Raw genomic sequence first — 20,551 nt, 5'->3', positions numbered from 1 at the left:
TGCTGCTTAAATTATCCGATGTTAGGCCAGTGAGAGCCTCTCCAAACTGTGTCCTGTGTCTTTGTGGCATGCTCCCATTTGATTTTGCTCCTCACTTTCTAGTACAACAAGATATTACAGGTTCATCATGCACCTGCTCTGCCCAGTCCTGGAACTGGCCATTTCTCGGCGGAGCTTCGAGGAGCTTTTTAGGGGAGAATGGTATTAGAACCCAAGATCTAGGTGCAAGGTTACTGAGCTCCTTGTTACTGAGATGTCTTTGCCTCTTGTCTTTTTCAGTGGACAGAGCTAGAAAATATATGCTTGTATCCTGTGTGTACACATACATATATACAAATATAAATCCATACATATACACACACACAATAATTTAAATACAGATGTGCACACAAACATAGGTTTGCTGCATTTCTAACCATGATTTTAAGATCTTTTCAGTTTTGTAATGTAGGGAATTATTTACATACAGGTTATGCATTTACAGGCAGATTTGTAAGTGTTGCACCCGTTTTATAAAAAGAGCTGGTGAATTAAAGAGTAATTGTATTTTTCTTTCTTTCTTTTTTTTTTTTCTGAGATGGGATCTCACTCTGTTGCCCAAGCTGGGATGCAGTGGCATGATCGCAGCTCACTGCAGCTTTGACCTCCTGGGCTCAAGTGATCCTCCTACCTCAGCCCCTCAAGTAGGCTGGGACCAAGGCGTGTGTCACCCCGTCAGGCTAATTTTTGTATTTTTTTTGTAGAGACAGGATTTCGCCATGTTGACCAGTGGTCTCAAGCTCCTGGGCTCAAGTAATCCACCCGACTCGGTCTCCCAAAGTGCTGGGATTACAGGCATGAGCCACCGTGCCTGGCCAGAGTAATTGTATTTATTATATGTATGGTCATGTCCTCTGTTCCTTACATAGTTGTTTTTGTTTGTTTATGAGACAGGGTGTCACTATGTTTCCCAGGCTGGTTTTGAACTTCTAGGCTCAAGCAGTCCTTCCACCGTGGCCTCCCAGAGTGCTGGGATTATGCCACTTTGCCCAGCCGAATTTTTAAGTTTTAATTACTGAATGAGTATTACTGATGTACTTGTGTTTCACCATTAGGATTTGAGTTCTTGATATAGTTCCAAGCATCATTTTTTATATAACTTACACAGATGTCTTTCCTTATCAGTGGGAAAGAGTGGAACTGAATGTTTGAGCCTGTTGTAACATTATTTTAATATAATAAGAAATTTTTAGATTTTTTTCATAAAACGTACTTATTTTAAATAGTTACAAGGGAGCAGAGTTTAAATCTTGCTATGTGAGACTCTTGTCATGATTCTTCACTAGAAGTTTGTGATTTAAAGATTTGTGATGAAGAAATTCCACTATGCAAGTGGCATGGCTTCCCAGTTATAAAATCTCAGCTCTTGAGAGGGCCTCAGAGCTAACTTCTACCCCAGGTACTGTGCCTTGCAAAACATAAGGCAAGCCAGCCTCTGACTGAACATGCCTGGAAAGGAGTTCAATATCTTACTTAACATCTGTCAGGAAGATGTGCCATCTTCAACTGGACCATTGGCTTCTGAGTAAGCTGTGTTAGGCCTGGGCTAGACCTAATGGTTTATTATTGGTGGAGAGAAAGATCTGGAAATACTTGAGGTTATTACATACTAGATTAGCTTCTAATGTGAACCATTTTTCTTTTAACAGTGATAAATTATTATTTCCGAAGTTAACTGTTCCCTTGGTCGTGATACACACTCGATTAACAAACATACTGTTGTATTTTTTCCAGTTTTGTTTGGCTATGCCACCACAGTCATCCCCAGGGTCTATACATACTATGTTTCAACTGTATTATTTGCCATTTTTGGCATTAGAATGCTTCGGGAAGGCTTAAAGATGAGCCCTGATGAGGGTCAAGAGGAACTGGAAGAAGTTCAAGCTGAATTAAAGAAGAAAGATGAAGAAGTAAGCCATGGCACTGTTGATCTGGACCAAAAAGGCACTCAACTAGGAATAAACACTCTACAGAGGTTTCTCAGTGGCCCCATCTGTGTGATATGCGGGGCTACACAAAAATAGCTTCTTTTGCTTTGTTCTGTTCTTATACCTGTCTGTGATCTGACTTGGGGTTGGTGTGAATGTAGTAGAGAAAGGAAGCTGACAGATGAATACTGAACACAGGTAATCAGTTTCCTTAATTAGGTTGATTATAAGCTCCTGAAAAGCAGGAACTGTATTTTATAATTTTACATGTTTCTCCCGTGGTGTCTAGGATAGTAAGTGAGCAGAGCAGTAAATACTGTTTGGTTTGTTCAGCTGAGGAGAAACGGAAGGATTGAGACTATAGCATTTGTTGCTGTGTGAGACCAGTGGTTCAGAGGGGAGGTTTGGGGGGTCACATAAATGTAGTTTTTTTGGAGCATATTTCATAGAATTTAAACACTTAGAAAAGTCAAGTGATTTGTGTGCTATTTTGATTTGCTTCCTGTGCTTACTTTCATTTGTTTATTATTTATTTTAGTTTCAACGAACCAAACTTTTAAATGGACCGGGAGATGTTGAAACGGGTACAAGCATAACAGTACCTCAGAAAAAGTGGTTGCATTTTATTTCACCCATTTTTGTTCAAGCTCTTACATTAACATTCTTAGCAGAATGGGGTGATCGCTCTCAACTAACTACAATTGTATTGGCAGCTAGAGAGGTGAGTGATATTTGAGAGGAGACTGTTTAAAATGAAACGTAATTATTATTACTTTGTTCCAGAAAACACTGGACACACTGAAGTGGGCCACAGCATTCCTTCATATGCAAGACTGTTTTACACCTGATAATTCGGCTGCTCTCTAAAATTGGCCTTCTCCCAGTTCCTGCTACCTGCAGGTGAAATTCTTGTAACCAAGCTCAGTTGGGCTCTTTTTACTCATCCTTTTCCCTTTGGTTTTGCCAAAATGATGCCGTGGTACTTGTCATCTTAGCTTGGTTTTCTTATCATAGAACTTTCTTTTTTATAGTTGTTGAGAATATAAATCAGTATAATATTATTGAAGGCCATTTTGGTGTTTAATACCTAAAGCCTTAAAAATGTGTAGCTAGCTGGGCTTGGTGGTATGCACCTGTAGTCCCAGCTACTCAGGAGGGTTGAGGTGGGAGGATTGCTTGAGCCTGGGAGGTTGAGGCTCCAGTGAGCTGTGTTCGCGCCACTGCACTCCAGCCTTGGTGACAGGGAGACCCAGTCTGAAAAAAAAAAAAAAGTGTATAGCTTTTCGTTCATGTGTTACACTAAAGAAATTGAGTGTTGCACAGACTACTTATAATTATTGTAACTTAGTAAAAATTTAGAAACAGCCTAGTAATCCAGCAGAAAATTGGTCCAGCTGTTTACAAATCTCTGTGTAGCTCTTAGAATATTCACTCTTCAACATCATTTCAGTGACATGGAAAAATTTTAAAAGGAGGTTTACTTTTAAAATATAAAAAGAAGGCCGGGTGCCGTCCCTCACGTCTGTAATCCCAGCACTTTAGGAGGCCAAGGTGGGCGGATCATCTGAGGTCAGGAGTTTGAGACCAGCTTGACCAGCATGGAGAAACCCCTACTACTAAAAATACAAAAATTAGCCGGGCAAGGTGGCTCATGCCTGTAATCTTAGCTACTCAGGAGACTGAGGCAGGAGAATTGCTTGAACCGGGGAGGCAGAGGTTGCAGTGAGCCTAGATTGCACCACTGCACTCCAGCCTGGGCAGCAGAGTAAGATGCTATCTCAAAAAATTAAATAAATAATATATAAAAAGAACAAAAAAGACTTAAGGAAATAAAAACATTATTTTTATTTCAGTGCTTATCTATCGTTGCGTACTGCTATTATGGGTAATTTATTTATTTACTTTTTGGTAGGGGTGGGGTCTCACCATGTTGTCCAGCCGGTTTTGAACCCCTGGCCTGAAACTTCCTGCCTCAGCCTCGCAAATAATCCTTCTGGGATTATAGGCGAGAGTCACTGCTCTGGTCTAGGTGACTTGTTTGTTTCTGTGTAGGAACTTTTTGTTCAAAAAGTCTTAGCCCAAGAATCCTAAGTTCTGGAGTGGGAAGCTAGAGACCTCAGCTCATCTTCTTGTAGCTTTTACTCTTCAGATGAAGAACCTGACCCCCAGAGAGATCGGGTGACTTGTGTGAGGGAGTAAGCTGGCTGGCTATGGCCTTCTTCACAGTTGTTCAATGCCACTTATTTAAAACATGCCCATTGGTTTTTTATTTTTTAATTTTTCTTTTGATGGGAATAGCAAGGTTTTATATGAGGCGCCTGTCATTGTTCACATAGATTTATTAAGATTTCATGTGGAGACGGTTGTGGAATGGAATACTGCTGCCACTTTTCAACCTCTTTTTCATCTTAACTGATACTATTTCTTATCTGTGTTTATATCAGATTCTCTTTTTATAAGAGTAAAATTGTTTCTAATTCCTTGGAACTATCATAAAAGAACAAGTTCTTTAATTATAGGCTGTGGTTTAAAATACAAGACAGTTGAAGGCCAGGACTAACATAGATGGGAAAGGCTATTTTGTCAGGGAAGCCTCAAAAATGCTGTATTTTGGGGAAAAAAAATGGAACTCTGGTTTTCATTTGATTCTCATAAAACAAACTTTCTTTAAAAATATCACTTTAATTAGCTGGGCATGGTAGCGGGTGCCTGTAATCCTAGCTACTAGAGAGGCTGAGGCAGGAGAATCACTTGAAACCGGGAGGCAGAGGTTGCAGTGAGCCGAGATGGTGCCACTGCTCTCCAGCCTAGGTGACAGAGTGAGACACTATCTTAAGAAAAAAAAAAAAAAAATATATATATATATATATATATATATTTATTTATTTATTTAATGGCTGTACCCTATATTCTTCTTGATTTCTAGCCTTTTATTGGCTCTCAGATTGCCAGAGTTGGGACTCAATAGTAAGTAACCATTTTGTTGAGGTGGTAGTGATTCTACCAGGGTGAGTTATCATGACAGCAGAATCACTGCGTTTTTCTCTCTACTCTGTGGCATAGACTCTATGCCATAGAGTGACGTGTGAAAGGCTTGAGGCTCCCTACCTACGAGACACCCTGGTCCATTCTAGCAGTATGGCACGTGCTGACTGGGTTTTGAGTCTCTTGCTGTATAATCACATTACTGCACTTCCCTGCATTTTCTCATCCAAAAATGGGGATTACCTGCTTTGTGGATCGGTTTGCAGATGAAATAACACACGCAGGGTATCTAGCACGGTCCCCCACATGGCACATTCAGTGTTAGCCACACTTCCATACTAACTGCACTGCGGGGATATTTAATGAGCTCTTAAATGGCAGAAATGTTGTGTCTTTTCCTGTTCCCTTAGTATTCCTATTTTTGTTGGTAATTTTTCTTATGAACCATGCAGTTGTCTAGTTCAGGCCATTTTAGTATGCAGTTTTATCTTTGCTTCCAACATGATTTAATGTTCCCAAATTGGATTTCATATAATCCTAGTGTCCTTTGAGACTTGAATTGGTTCTAGGCCAAAAAAGGGTGAGGGGGAAGGAAGAAATTCAGAGTCAAATTTGGCAAATAATATATCCCTGTTGTTTTGTTTTTTCTTTTTAAGACTTGGGCCAGGTGTGGTGGCTCACGCGTTTAATCCCAGCACTTTGGGAGGCTGAGGCAGGCAAATCACCTGAGGTCAGGAGCTCGAGACCAGCCTGGCCAACATGGTGAAAAATACAAAAATTATCCAGGCATGGTGGCCCACGCCTGTAGTCCAAGCTACTCGGGAGGCTGAGACAGGAGAATCTCTTGAACCCGGGTGAGCCGAGATCGCGCCACTGCACTCCACTCTGGGCGACAGAGCTAGATTCCATCTCAAAAAAAAAAAAAAAAAAAAAAAAAGACGACTCAGTATACAAATAAAGACTGGAAAGTCCTATATTAAAGGAACTAGTTAAATACTAGTTTATTTTACTTAATCTAGTGAATTTTTAAATATTTTCTTTCTTTCTTTTTTTTTTTTTTTTGAGACAGGGTCTGGCTCTGTCAACCAGGCTGGAGTGCAGTGGCACAATCTCAGCTCACCTCAACCTCCACCTCCTGGACTCAAGCCATCCTCCCACCTCAGCCTTCTGAGTCTGGGACTACAGGTTCCCACCACCACGCCTGGCTAATTTTGTATTTTTTGTAGAGACGGGGTTTTGCCATGTTGCACAGGCTGGTCTCGAACTCCTGAGTTCATGCAATCTGACCACCTTGGCCTCCCAAAGTGCTGAGATTACGCCCGGCCTAAATATTACTTTCAAATAGAACCATCTTCATGGGTAGCAGTTTATAATACACAAGTAGAATTTGGGAAATGTAGTCCCAGTCTTCCATTCTTCACAGTGGATGCTTCAGCCAGTTTCCTGTCTCTGCACACACACTGCCCGACAGCGGGCTTTCCCTTCTCCTTCAGAGCAGTAGCAGTTCCCTTTCTTCATTCCCACCCATCACAGTGGCAACCCCCTCTGCCCTCCTGTATTCTGAATCCCACCCTTATAATATGCTTAGATTTTGCCTTTCTCCCAGCCATTTTGTGAGCATTGTTCGTGTGTACCAGTTTTTTCTCATCCTTTAAAAGGAAAAAAAAAAGCCCCTTTTCTCAATTGTACATCGCAAATCCCACTCTTGCCCTCCTGCAGTGTCAGAGGACTTGGCTGTGATGGGAATAAGCCTTGGCTCTGTTCTCCTTGCATACTTAGCCCATGGGAACCCAGTTTCTGGCCTCACCAGGAATGTTGTTGTGCTTTGAGCTCCCGGTGGCCTTGCATGATGCCTCCGCTGGTCCTTACAGGAGGTGATTGGCTGGCCACCTCACTTGCTTTCTCCTGTGGACCCTTCTTTCTCTGTCCTTCCTTGAATGCTGCCTTTGTCCCTCATGATTATGCTATCAACATTCTTCTCTTTCTGCTTTCTCTGTAACAGGTTTATTGACTCTTTTTTTTGAGAGTCTTGCTCTGTCACCCAGGCTGGAGTACAGTGGCACAATCTTGGCTTGCTGCAACCTCTGCTTCCTGGGTCCAAGCGATTCTTCTGCCTCAGCCTCCCGAGTAGCTAGGATTAGAGACATGTGCCACCAAGTCTGGCTAGTTTTTGTATTTTTAGTGAAGATGGGGTTTCACCATGTTGTCCAGGTTGGTCTCAAACTCCCAACCTCAGGTGATCTGCCTGCCTCGGCCTCGCAAAGTGGTGAGATTACATGTGTGAACCATCCACCCACCCTGATTCAACTGACTCTTAACTTTAAAAATCACATTGGTCTTACCATACATAGTTCATCAATTGTGGGAGAGAAACTTGGGTGTCATGCTTTATTTATTTATTTATTTTTTTGAGATGGAGTCTCACTCTGTCACCCAGGGTGGAGTGCAGTGGCACGATCTCAGCTCACTGCAACCTCAGCCTCCTGGATTCAAGCCAATTCTCCTGCCTCAGCCTGCCCAGTAGTTGGGACTACAGGTGCCTGCCACCACACCCGGCTAATTTTTTGTATTTTTAGTAGAGACAGCATTTCACCATGTTTCAGTCTCCTGACCTCGTGATCCACCCTCCTCGGCCTCCCAAAGTGCTGGCATTACAGGCGTGAGCCACTGCACCCAGCCTATTTTTCTTTTTTTAATAAGAGATGGAGTCTTGCTTTGTCACCCAGGATGGAATTTGTAGCATAGTAGTGTGATCATAACTCACTGTAGCTTCAAACTCAGGCTCAAGTGATCCTCTCACCTCAGCCTCCTGAATAGCTGGAACTACATGCATGAACCACTGCACCATTATTTTATTTTTAAGAGACGGGATCTCGCTGTACTGCTCAGGCTAGCCTTGAACTCCTGGCCTCAAGTGATCCTTCTGCCTTAGCCTCCTGAGTGGCTGGCTCCACTATGCTTGGCTCTGATATTTTTCCATAAAGCCTATCATTCATTTATCATGGAGGTATGTTAATTTTGCCTTCTTAATTTCTCTCAAATTTACCTGCTCTTTGCCTACAGTCATCTGCCCCGATCTGGGGCAACGCAGTTTCTTCCCAGGGCTGTTGCCATAGCATCGCAGTGGATCACCCTTCCTTCAGTCTTGTTCCCCTCTGGTTCTTTCTCTCCACTAGACTTTAAAAAATTTTTGAGATAGGGACTTGCTCTGTTGCCCAGGATGGAGAACAATCATAGCTCACTGCAGCCACGACCTCCTGGGCTCAAATGATCCTCCCACCTCAGCCTCCCGAGCAGCTGAGACCACTTGTGCTTGCTAGGATGCCTGGCTAATTTTTAATTTTTTTGTAGAGATGAGGTCTCACTATGTTGCCTAGGCTAGTCTCAAACTGCCAGGCTCAAGCAATCCTCTTGCTTCAACCTCCCAAAGTGTTGGGATTACAGGCATGAGCCACTGCACCTGGCCTAGCGGACTTCTGAAGCATTAATCTGTTCTGTTACTTTCCAGCTAAAAACCAACAAGTGTCTGAGGACACAGTTTAAACTCCAAGATGATAGGGTCCTCCCTGACCTGGGCTCCCACCTACCCTCATGACCTCCTTTTGTGAAATGCTGAAGGGCTCTGCAGCTGGTTGTCTGGTACTGCTGGCCTTTGCTTTCTATTTAGCATGTTCCTTCTCCCACAAAACAAAATCACATTCTCACTATGCCCTGTTCATTCTTCAGGCCTATCTTCTGGGAAACTTTTACTACATACCCCTCTCCCCCTAATCTGAGTGCCTGCTTTGCTCAGGTAGCATGTGTTCACTGGATAAATCCTTGATTCCTGGCACTGAGGCAGGGTTTCTGTTCCCAGGAAGCAGAGGCATACTATTCTGTGAAGGATTGACTGAGTTTCTCGTAATACCAAGCAGTATCTGAGGGAACAGATGTCTAGCTTAAAATCCTCCCTAGCACTTGTCATAGCAGTGCTACGTATTGCCTGTGAAGGAAGTTTAATAACTGCTGAAAGGTTCGATTAGCTTTATTTCATCAGGATTTGTTTGACTTTACAAATTGATTTGGGTTATTTCAACTTTTAGGTCTAGTCTTAAGTATAACTGGTACATATTCCTTCAAGCAGCCATTACACCTTTCATAAATTTATTATACACCTGCATTTTTATAACTATTATGCTTTTTAATTGTTGGCCACCATTTTTAGTGCTTCTGAATTGTTACGGTTCTCAAGCAGCAGTTGTCACCTTGGTTTTGAATTAATGCTGTGACGCTTGCTTCCAGGACCCCTATGGTGTAGCCGTGGGTGGAACTGTGGGGCACTGCCTGTGCACGGGATTGGCAGTAATTGGAGGAAGAATGATAGCACAGAAAATCTCTGTCAGAACTGGTAAGTCTTGAAAATTACAAATCAGATAACATTTTAGAATCACTGAGAGATTAAAAGGTGTTAGCTTTGATTATTTAAATTTCTGCTGCTGAAGTATACTTGGTTTTTGTAATTACCTACCATCTCTTATAGAGGTATTAATCCTGGTATTGCAAATACGGACTTTTTTCACCTGTGTAGAAGTTAGCAAAATACAAAGTCATTTTTATCGAATTCGTAGTAGCTTCTTGTTAACATATTATCTTAGTAAAACAATTGTCATTTGGAAGTATAAGAAGTTTTTGGCTTTAAAAATGTGTCTTACAAGACTGGAATCATGTGGAGACCATATGTACTGATTCTGCTGAATATGTCCTGTGAAGCCACAGTTAGGTCTAGAGATGCAAGAATTGTCTCTTCGTTAGTCAGAAGACCTGAACATTTTCTTTTATAACTGGATTTTAAGATGAGTTATAGTTCTACTGTTGCTTGCCAGCACTGTCTGGATTTAATACAATCCTGTCATTTCTCAAAACAGTGCTGGAGAAAACCTGATTCTTAGTGTTCACAGTCAAGCATGTTAAGTATTGTTCCTTGTTATGTAAAAGGGGTTGAAGTGATTGTAATTTGTTTTCAAGGTTAGTTTAATAGATTGGAAGAATAATTGGCCGCCTCATCGGCTCCCTTTTCATTTTGTACGGTATCAAGGTATAGGAATTTTACTGTATTTGACTTTTTTTCTCTCTCTTCCAGTGACAATCATAGGAGGCATCGTTTTTTTGGCGTTTGCATTTTCTGCACTATTTATAAGCCCTGATTCTGGTTTTTAACAAGCTGTTTGTTCATCTATATTTAGTTTAAAATAGGTAGTATTATCTTTCTGTACATAGTGTACATTACAACTAAAAGTGATGGAAAAATACTGTATTTTGTAGCACTGATTTTGTGAGTTTGACCCATTATTATGTCTGAGATATAATCATTGATTCTATTTGTAACAAGGAGTTTTAAAAGAAACCTGACTTCTAAGTGTGGGTTTTTCTTCTCTCCAACATAATTATGTTAATATGGTCCTCATTTTTCTTTTGGTGCAGAACCGTTGTGCAGTGGGGTCTACCATGCAATTTTCTTTCAGCACTGACCCCTTTTTAAGGAATACAAATTTTCTCCTTCATCACTTAGGTGTTTTAAGATGTTTACCTTAAAGTTTTTCTTGGGGAAAGAATGAATTAATTTCTATTTCTTAAAACATTTCCCTGAGCCAGTAAGCAGTAGTTTAATCATTGGTCTTTTCAAAATTAGGTGTTTAAAAAAAGAGACATATATGATATTACTGTTATATCAATAACGTGGCACAACAGGAACTGTCTGCCAGGTCATTCTTCCTCTTTTTTTTTTAATTGGGTAGGACACCCAATATAAAAACAGTCAATATTTGACAATGTGGAATTACCAAATTAAAAGAGAATACTATGAATGTATTCATATTTTTTCTATACTGAATAAACAATGTAACATAGATAACAATATAAATAAAAGTGGTATGACCAGTGCTTGTTTTTCCTTGTGTGTCATATACAATTATCAGTATTGATAGGCCAATTTCTAAAGCTGATGTAAAAACACTAACATATTAAATATTTGAGATATGCCTAAAGTAGCTAAACAGGAGCCAGGCATTGTTCGAAAGCATTGTCGCCCTTATAGTTCTGTGAGTTAGTAGGTACTAATATAAGGTTAAAAAAGAAAAAAACTAACTCACCCAAGGTTACATGGTAGAGTCACACCAGGCGGTTTAATTCCAGAGCCTAATGTCATTCATTATGCTAAGACTACCTCATTTTTTCATGGCAACTTCAGTCGTCACCCTCGTTTGAGTATATTCTGATTTGACTACTACTTCACCCAAGTAGCATAACAGCTGCTTTCTCTCAGCCTTTTATATTCTAGAATCATATGCAGTAACATTCCCATTAATAGCCTCACTAAATTGAAGGACAATTCTACAGAAACATCCATGTTATTTGTGTGAGGTATAATAGGAGACCCAGAGCAATTCAGGTTTATGAGCTACTACAAAGGTCCACAATGTAGTCTGCAATTTGAAGAGATTGTGAAAGAACCCAGTTAATCATCCAGCACTGTAGGATGCAGCAATTGTCCTACATGGTAACTCTGTGAGGAAGATGATAGCTACTACTGTGGAGATCTTAAGAGGGGTTTTCAGCTAAAAAGTAGCTTTTAAATGCCAAGTTAGAAGTAGCACATGTTGGTAAAAAAGGTCATATTTGTAGTTCTCTGCTATAGGAAGAAGTATCAAAGGGTAGAAAACAATGTCTGTGGATTAAGATAAACTCTGTGGTTAGACAGTCTATGTTGCCTTAGATTGTTTGTTATAAAGAGTGAGGAATTCTCACTAGTATTTTTTTTTTTTTTTTTTTTGAGAGAGTCTCACTCTGTCGCCCAGGCTGGAGTGCAGTGGTGTGATCTTGGCTCACTGCAACCTCCACTGCCCGGGTTCAAGCAGTTCTCCTGCCTCAGCCTCCCGAGTAGCTGGGATTACAGGCGTGCACTACCACGCCTGGCTAATTTTTTGTATTTTTAGTAGAGATGATGGAGTTTCGCCATGCTGGCCAGGCTGGTCTCGAACTCCTGACCTTGTGATCCGCCCACCTCAGCCTCCCAAAGTGCTGGGATTACAGGCGTGAGCCACCATGCTTGGCCTACTAATACGTTTTGTTTGTTTGGAGACAATCTATCTCACTCTGTCACCTGGGCTGGAATGCAGTGGCGCAATCTCGGCTCACTGCAACCTCTGCCTCCTGAGTTCAAGCAGTTCTCCTGCCTCAGCCTCCCAAGTTGCAGGGATTATAGGCGCCCGCCACCACGCCTGGCTAATTTTTTTGTATTTTCAGTAGAGACAGGGTTTTACCATGTTGGCCAGGCTGGTCTTGAACTCATGACCTTAGGTGATCCACCCACCTCAGCCTCCCAAAGTGCTAGGATTACAGGCGTGAGCCACCGCACCCAACCGTTTTTTCTAATAATAACAGAAAAGACAATTCCTCGTAGAGAGTAGCTGGCACCATCATCGTGTAACCTCAGTTCAGGTAGCTTGGTCCCATTACTAGCTTCATATGCGAATAAGAACAGCATCGCATTCTGAGGCACCACAATCTTGTAGCAGGACATAATTCCTCTGAGAATTTGGTAAGTCAGACCTAAGCTACAAGGTAAAAATCGCTACTGCAATAGGCTCCATTGTTGAATAAAAGAAAGGGAAATGTCATTGATAGTGATCTTAAAATATTTAATAGTCTTTCTTTAAAATCCAAAATGTGATTCTTACAAGTTATGTGCCACATGAAGCAGGTGTTATTTTTTGAGAAATGCAGGTGATAACTGAAAAACATAGCACTGAGGTATTTTTTATTTTTAAAATTGAAGGAAACAAAGTCTGGATCTAATTATTTTTACATTTACAAAAACTGCTACTGCTTGGCTCTTTTGCTATAAGTTTCGGTTCTGAATACATGACAAGAGTATGGGAAAGAGCAGAATAATAGTACACGCAGTTTTAAAAGCTATGCACATCATAACCTGGAATAATGATTACACAGCAAGAGGCCTGAGTGGAGGTAGGCTAACAACACATTTTGACTTTCTCCTCAAAGGATAGCTTTGAAAAACAAGTGTAACCAATTGTTACACCAAATTAAAATGGCAATATTAAATCGGTAACAAAACGATCCACATTTTATACAATATTGTATTTCCAAACATACATAGGTCATGAAAATCAGAGAACCTAATATAGCACCGTTGAAACCATTCATTATCCTTCATGCGTGTATGCAATTCAGAATTTCGGCAGAAGACAACAAATGGAAAATGCCACTTTTGTTTCTATAAATCAATTTGGATTTCAATTAAATCTTTGCCTTAGTAAAGGGTATTCTTATCTCAAGATCAATTAGCCGTTTTTAGCTCCACCGTTTTGGAAGTAAAAATGATGAGCTACATCTACTTTTTAATTTAAAACCAAGAACCAAGCAGTAAGGACAGCAATGTCAAGAATATCACATTGAGAACCACACAGAACATTATAAAGAATTTGGTGCATGTTTTAACAACTACCAACTGATGTTAACAATGAAAAATTTACAAAGGTAAAACTTTTTTTTTTTTTTTTTTGCACTGACTGGTTTCAATACAGCACTGAATTTAACTCATCTTTGGGCTTCAATCTTTACATAGAGTGAATATGAAAATGCCATACTGAGGCCTTCCCCAACTTAAACCATAGTAAAGATTTCAAAATCATTCCAGTATGGTCTGAATGGTAACTGTTCTGGCTGACACACCTTTTTTTTTTTTTTTAAGACATTTCCTGGCCAATTTTTTTGCTTGAAGATGATTGTCTGGTTATACAAGACATCAATCTGAAGGTAACAACTTATTTTAACTACTGGCATAACCATTGCCAGCAGTGAACTTGCACTAGTCCAAGCCAACTCAAAAACACACATTATAAACATTTGAATGTCATTTTTAAAAGCGATGTCACAGTTTGTTTCCTAAGAAATTTAAAAGCTTTTATTTGAAAACATATCTTCAGTTTAACCCTCAGAGTTAAGAAATATTTTTTAGATCATTAAATTCAATTGTGGTTGACGTGCTTTAACTACCGTTCTCTAAGTTGTGTGCTATACCTAGCCTGTGGGACTCCATAGCTTCTCTGAGTCCTAAAGTGGAGGATTCTGTTCCAATGCTTGTGAGCAAGAAGGATCCTCGAATGTCTAGGTTTCCAATATTCCAACACTGCTTTACTGGGCAGTGCTGTGTATGGAAGTTTTGTTTTGTTTTCAAAGGACCAAGTAACTTGACACCATATTAAAGACAGCAAACATTTTTTGTAGAAGTTTACAGCCTGTATACATTATTCCGCCAAATTTAAGAACTTTAAATGGATTTTAATATGGATATGATAATGACAGCCATTAAAAGATGCTATTTCTTTTACTAACATTTCCCCAAATGGGCAAAATAGAGGCGGCATGTGCCATTGGTTCTGTCATACTGGCCTTTGGCTGTGTTGGGGAAGTAATCACACAAAAAGTGCCCATAAAACAAAGAAGGCAGCAAGTGAAACTAGAAAAAGGTTGGAACTGTATGAATCAGATCTGAAAGGAGTTATTTCTAAAATTCTTTCTTAGATGACTTGAGGAGGGAAGTGCAGGGGCATCTGGAGTTGGCCCCTCCACTGCCGTCCTGAAGTAAAGTAGATTCAGACTGTCCGTAAAGATTATCATGAGAGTTGGTGACTGCACCCCAAATCAGAGCCAGTTCTCTAAGAAGAATATGGTGCAAAACGAAACAAACCACACATTAAATACATGACACCGAAATCACTTTGATGAGAAAACAGAACACACAGGTATTTTAAAATATAAATAAATACATTTAGCCATTTTTATTCAAGAACCCCAGAGAACTGCTTTAAAAGCAATTGCTTCTTTGAACCCCTTTCTAAATTCTTTCATAAATACTTACTAGTTTGATTGTCACTTAATGCAGCACCTCAGTGTTTGCTGGTGGTGGTGATGGAATTTCACTTAGTTGTCTCTCCATAAACTATATCCTATTCCACTAAATAATGTTTCCCTGAGGAAACCCAGGCAGCTTACAAAATACTGTTATAAACACTCACAACAAAACCTGCAGAGTATTTTATTTAAGAAAAACAAGGAATGTAGTGTTATGACATAGGGGGGAAAAAACTATGCAAAACAGTCACATGGAAAGAAAGTATTTTAATTTTTAAAATCCAAGTTTGCTTAATTTCTTGTGAACTGTTCAACACTGTTTTAAATATCCTGAATAACTGTGCCAACAAAATTCATCCCCAGTGTTTCCACAGGAGACATTAAAATTAAAGACCAAATTATACTATTTTTTTCCTTTAACCAAAGTAGTCTTTTTCTCAGACCTTTTTGTGCAAAAATATTACAAGAGCAATTCAAATGGAAATGCTGAAATGACATGCCAACATTTCAGGGCACATTTAAAACACTCAGAATAATTCTTGAAATTATTATATTCTAAAATATTACTAGCAATCACTTTTAGATTAGTTCTGTACATCTACTCACACGGATGCAATTTTCCTAGACCTCTGAAAAATAAACAGGCTCATTGGTCTCTTTTGGTGTCCACACAATAGGCAAGATAGGTTTACAATAGTGTTTAAATCAAACTAGGCATCTACAATCTCTTGACTCCACCACATTCAAAACAAAAATCAAAGTTCATTTGGCTATCTTGAAATCACTCCCATAAACCAACTACGGTTCACTGGACCTAAACATTTCTCAGAAATGTGTCATTTTATATAATTTCACCTAAGTAAGTGATGATTTGGGGATCCTTTAGAAATGGTTAACGCCTAAGAATAAACTTTATCAAAATGAGTAATTGCAATAAAGTGCTTGTTACATTTCAAAATGATGCTTTTAGACTGTGGTATGTTGTTTTAAAAGTGTGTGCTATTCCTTCCGTAAAGGATCCCCAGGCATGAGAGTTGGGTCTTCTCACCTGTCTCATAAAGCAGCAGCACTATCTTTTGGTAGGCTGACAATAGGCACATTACCCATGCGGATGAGGCTATACTAGTGCTATGGCAAAAGGGGAAGTAAATTAGAAAAGTGGGAGGCATGTAGAGGGTTCCTATTATACTCATAGTTATATACAAATATATTAAATATACTATAAAAATAGTCGATTCTATTCCTTTGCAATTACTTCAGAAGCTCCTTTTAGAAGAAAGCTCACCCAATCCAAACTTAAAAGGTTCTCTTTCTCCAAACACTTAAAATGGCAAGTGCCTTTGTGCTGTTTCTTCTCTACCATTCAAAAATTCCAATCAGCTTGTCCTGGCTAGAAAGACTCACTCAGCAACATTAATATCCAGTGTTTACCCCCTTCCAACAGGGACTCCTGTGGGACTGAGGGCCACAGGTAATTGGAAAGGTTATAGACTTGAATGCGTTTTACACAAATATTCATCAACAAACTTTCAATTACCAAAGAAACAGAAAGAAAAAAGCAGAAATACTAAAGTAAAATGCTATTTGCATTCCACTTTTAAAAAGTTTGCCTCAATGTAGTGGAAACATCTGAAAACATGTTGAGTAATATCCAGTTTAAAAGAATTTTCACTTGTCTGCGTAGAGTACTATTTTAAGGATCCCTTTCTAAGCCTTCCTGAACAAGGGTTCTTCTCCCTTCAACAGTGCTCTTGATGGAGCTGGACTGCTTCAGTGCTCCTGGCGTCAAGCAGACTGCTTTAAGGCAATGACCAACAACTACAGCACTTCTGAAGACCAAACATTTTCAATATTTTGCACTGAATATTCTATAACAAACTATTCCAAATCACTGGCATCTTGTTATTACTATTCCATTCCTAAGCCAGATATAAATGACAAAGGAGAGCACAGCACTGTCAAGTTACCCCCGGAATTTGGGATGCTCGAAGGCTAGACTGTAGTATTTACTCACATGCTACCTGCATCTCCCATACTTGTTCCTCCAGTATTTTCCATTCAAAAAATGAAGTACTTTTTAAGTGTCTGGGTTCTGGTTTGACACCACTCTAAGGAGCAACTTTATTAACCCTTGTAGTTCTCACTTGCATTTGTTAAACAATACTGACTCTCTCAAAACTATGATAACTGCAAGTCCAAAGCACGGTAACTGCAGAGTAGCTAGCATTTTTCCTGAAACTCAGTAGTTTCTTACCTAAAAAGTACCACCCAGAATAAGTGTTTTTAAGAAAGTGAGAATAAAGCACAGGGAAGACTTTTTTTTCTTTAAAGCTGGAAGGTGTTTCTATTTGGTATCTTTAAATGCTATAGATTTGGGATTTTAACTAACAGCTTTGGCTATAGAAATGAAGAACAGACACTGCTGAATCTTCATTTGAATGCTCAAGTTTCATGGGGCAGGGTGGGGGGCGGGATAGCTTTGCAACCCAAATTTAAGAGAATCAGGAGGAAAACAAAGCAGCAAAGAGGCAGCTGGTGCTTACTACCTCTTCCACTACTACGCTTCAGACTGACAGAAAAGCAGCTAGCTGCTTCTTTAAATTAGCAATGGTTAATTCTAAGCAGGAAAAGATGAGCTGCGAAGAACAGTAAGAATCATAAAGGAAAATTTTAATTTTTTCCCCTATTTGTGGAGATGGGAAATAATTGAAGGGGCTGGAGTAGGACAATGTGAGTAAACAGTTTAGACGTTTACCTGGGGCTTGTCTTATGCTTTGTTGCTGTCAACCTAAGTAGTACTCACAGTTCACCATCTTTTAAGTGTGGTATGTAGACTACAGGCCTCAATATAATAGTTCTTTATATCTTTTGTTAGCTAAATCCATATCACTAGGTATTGCCAATAAATAAATGAGGCACAACTCAGATATATATGGAATGGCATAAGGTCAAGAAAGGCAATTTGAAAGGGGAGAAGAACAATGCTATTGCCATATTCCACAACATCCCCCTTGTCTGTGTACATATGCTCAGGTACATACATATTCTGACAACTATTCTTGATATTCATGGGAATGTGGGAAATCTCTACTGGATGGTCATTTAGCTAGAAGAGCTCCTTGATATGTTAATTACTGATTGATATCTAGTCGCACTTCTTTTGTAGAAGGGTAAGTACCAATTTTCTTTGGTTGTTTTCTTTTTCAACATTAATGTTCAAAGTAATTGTAGCCAGGTAGAATTTTCTGCAGAAAGACAAAGTATATGCCTTAAGGATAACAGCAAAGCAGAGGACAGAGAAGTCTTAAGAACTGGCTTAGCATTCCCCTGACCTCTTTACCTAGCAATTCTGCATTAGGTTAATCTTCATTGTTCAGAACCTTTTCTGTTTTAACAACCTCAACTCTGTTACACATTTTCTTTTGAGGTCAATTTTGATTTATTACACTTGTCCTCTCCTCCCTTTCCTCAGTAATAACATTTTTTATATTCTAATAATGTATTTTCTACTAATCCTCTTTTGTTCTATCACTGTAAATTTCGTTAGTACCATAAAATCTGTAAAATGTTTTTTAAATGTATGTAACTTGTATTGGAATTTATTACTTTTAGAATATGATATTGCCAAAGGAAATCTTAGTTCACGTTTAGAAGGCATGTGAGTTACGATATTCTAATGTAGTGAAGGCATAGCCAAATCCCTACCCCTTCTTTTTTCTTTGTAGGAATATCAAGATCATATTGAGCAAATATTTCTGGTAAATTCTTAAATGACTAAAGAAAAATGCTGATTTAGGAAACAATTTTAGGATCACATTAATAACTATGATAGTGTTAGGTTGTCATCTTTTATTTCTAAATTATTTGTACCTCCAGTCCAAGAGACTGATAGCAGTCTTCAGAGGAACTTATTAGGAGACTAATAATGACACTGACACCCACATGCTGTTAAAAAGGTACTAAGGTTTCAAAACTGCTACGGAAACCGGACAATGACTTCAAGATGGTGAGTTATCACCTGAATTAAAATCAAGGCACTATGGGGTTTTTTCCCCTCAAATAACCCTGAATCATTTCTGACTAAAAGAAGCATTGAAATTGTGAAGGATAATAAAAAAGATTTCAACAAATCCCAAAAGTTAAAATTCCCATGATTGAGAATGTTAAAAAGTGCCTAAGATGTTTTGTGTGCAAATTTTACCTCTATAACTGAAACATTCTTGAAATTACTTTCAGGCTTGTTGAAAACCATTTACGCAAATATTTCCAACTATGAACTATAACAAAATATGCAATCAAAACTCCCAACCACCTAAAATAAAGCAGTGCAAATCCTATTTTCAAACATAATTGAAAAATAATGAAATGAGGGATATTTCTGAATAACTTGAAAATCCTGTTGTATCAATAATTTAACCTGAAAAAAAAAATCCATTCCCAGCAGCACATCATACCTCACTGAACAAACTGTGACATCACAGCCAAAGTATGAACAAAAAAACTTGTGCCCCGGAAAAGTGAACAGAACACTACTGTGTTGTAAACAAAAGGAAAAACAGAGGATGGATCAGTTTGCACATGGTGTCAGAATTTCAGGAAAGGTGCTCACACCTGTAAGGAAGAGATAACGCTTTCATGCAGCATACAAAATGTTTTGCTTTCTCTCCTTTTATCTAGACATATACATATTTTTACATCATCTGTACATAGAGAATTTGAACCCACACAACATTCTGAAAGTAATTACTGTTCCATCATTATCTGAAAAGGGAGAGGGGTTGGGGGAGGGGGTCGCTACCAAGTCTACTGGACTGTCTTCATGGCATCACTGTAAGCAAACCCCTGACATGGCAGTGGTATGTCCTCTGTAACACTTGATAAGAGGCACAGAACCACTAAAAGTTACTAACATCATTAGTGCCTTTCTGATTCCCTGGAGGTCATTTCATAGCTGAGCTTCTTAATATTTGGCAATATATTCTTTTTCCATCAAAAAATATCCAGGCACCTGAAACACTGTCAGAACTGGCTATGCCCCTATGATCACCTCCTGCTGGCTGGTATTTAATGTACATCTGTAGCACTAGGCAGCATTTTCTCTGCCAACTAATTCCAGGAACTAGAACACTCAATACTGCATCTCATGAAACTGCTGGAACTTTCCCTCCTTTCCTCAGGTCATCTGAGTAACTCTTAATGGGCCATCCCCTTCCTCCCTTGATGTCAAGAGAGGAAGCACGTGTGCTACTGTGGTTGAACCTTGGAAGGGTCGGGCAAGCTGTCAGTCCTGTGCCGGCTGAGTTGCTGCTGTTGCTGAGACTGATGTTGCTGGTGATGTGACTGAGGGAAGGTGCTCTGTTGTAGAGGAAATGCAGCAGAGAGAATGAGTTGAGTTGAGGGATTCCCATGGAGCAACCTAGAAGTCTAAAAAACAAATGGATTATGCAGCATTGCTTTACTCCCTTTATGGCACCCACATAATAGTTACTCACACTCTCCCCTGTCCATAGGGACAAAATCCTTAAAATTCTACATAATGCATATCACTTTCACTCTCTGGTTTAAAAATTCTAATTTGGAAAATGCTTATGAGGCCTTCCCTCTTTCTGAAAGTATGAGAGAGTTTCATTTTTTAAAGGAATCTGAGCTACAGATTTTATGGTATAGAAAGCAATCTATATCTTGAG

At 39.3% G+C, this 20,551-nt stretch overlaps 2 protein-coding genes across 19 annotated transcripts in view; one reads left to right on the top strand and one right to left on the bottom strand.

Moving 5' to 3' along the window:
• The window catches only part of TMEM165 (transmembrane protein 165), a 57,383-nt gene that overhangs the window by 19,458 nt on the left and 17,374 nt on the right, over positions 1 to 20,551 (top strand). Inside the window, exons 3-6 of one of the 3 annotated variants that reach the window (XM_003806501.5) lie at positions 1,774 to 1,949; positions 2,506 to 2,688; positions 9,234 to 9,339; positions 10,072 to 10,871. In XM_003806501.5, the coding sequence (XP_003806549.4) occupies positions 1,774 to 1,949; positions 2,506 to 2,688; positions 9,234 to 9,339; positions 10,072 to 10,148 (542 nt within the window). In that variant the 3' untranslated portion in view covers positions 10,149 to 10,871. The other 2 variants (XR_010111978.1, XM_034958804.3) reach the window with 2 other exon arrangements.
• CLOCK (clock circadian regulator) overlaps positions 12,608 to 20,551 on the bottom strand; it is a 117,021-nt gene continuing 109,077 nt past the window's right edge. For 15 of the 16 annotated variants that reach the window (XM_063603818.1, XM_055111544.2, XM_055111543.2 and 12 more), the window contains one exon: positions 12,608 to 20,288. In XM_063603818.1, the coding sequence (XP_063459888.1) occupies positions 20,109 to 20,288 (180 nt within the window). In that variant the 3' untranslated portion in view covers positions 12,608 to 20,108. The remainder of the gene's footprint in view (positions 20,289 to 20,551) is intronic. The other variant, XR_010111977.1, reaches the window with a different exon arrangement.

This window comes from Pan paniscus, chromosome 3, assembly GCF_029289425.2.
Source record: "Pan paniscus chromosome 3, NHGRI_mPanPan1-v2.0_pri, whole genome shotgun sequence".
NCBI classification, from domain to species: domain Eukaryota; kingdom Metazoa; phylum Chordata; class Mammalia; order Primates; family Hominidae; genus Pan; species Pan paniscus.
Note: the sequence above shows the minus strand (reverse complement) of the source record. Positions and strands in the feature narration are given on the sequence as shown.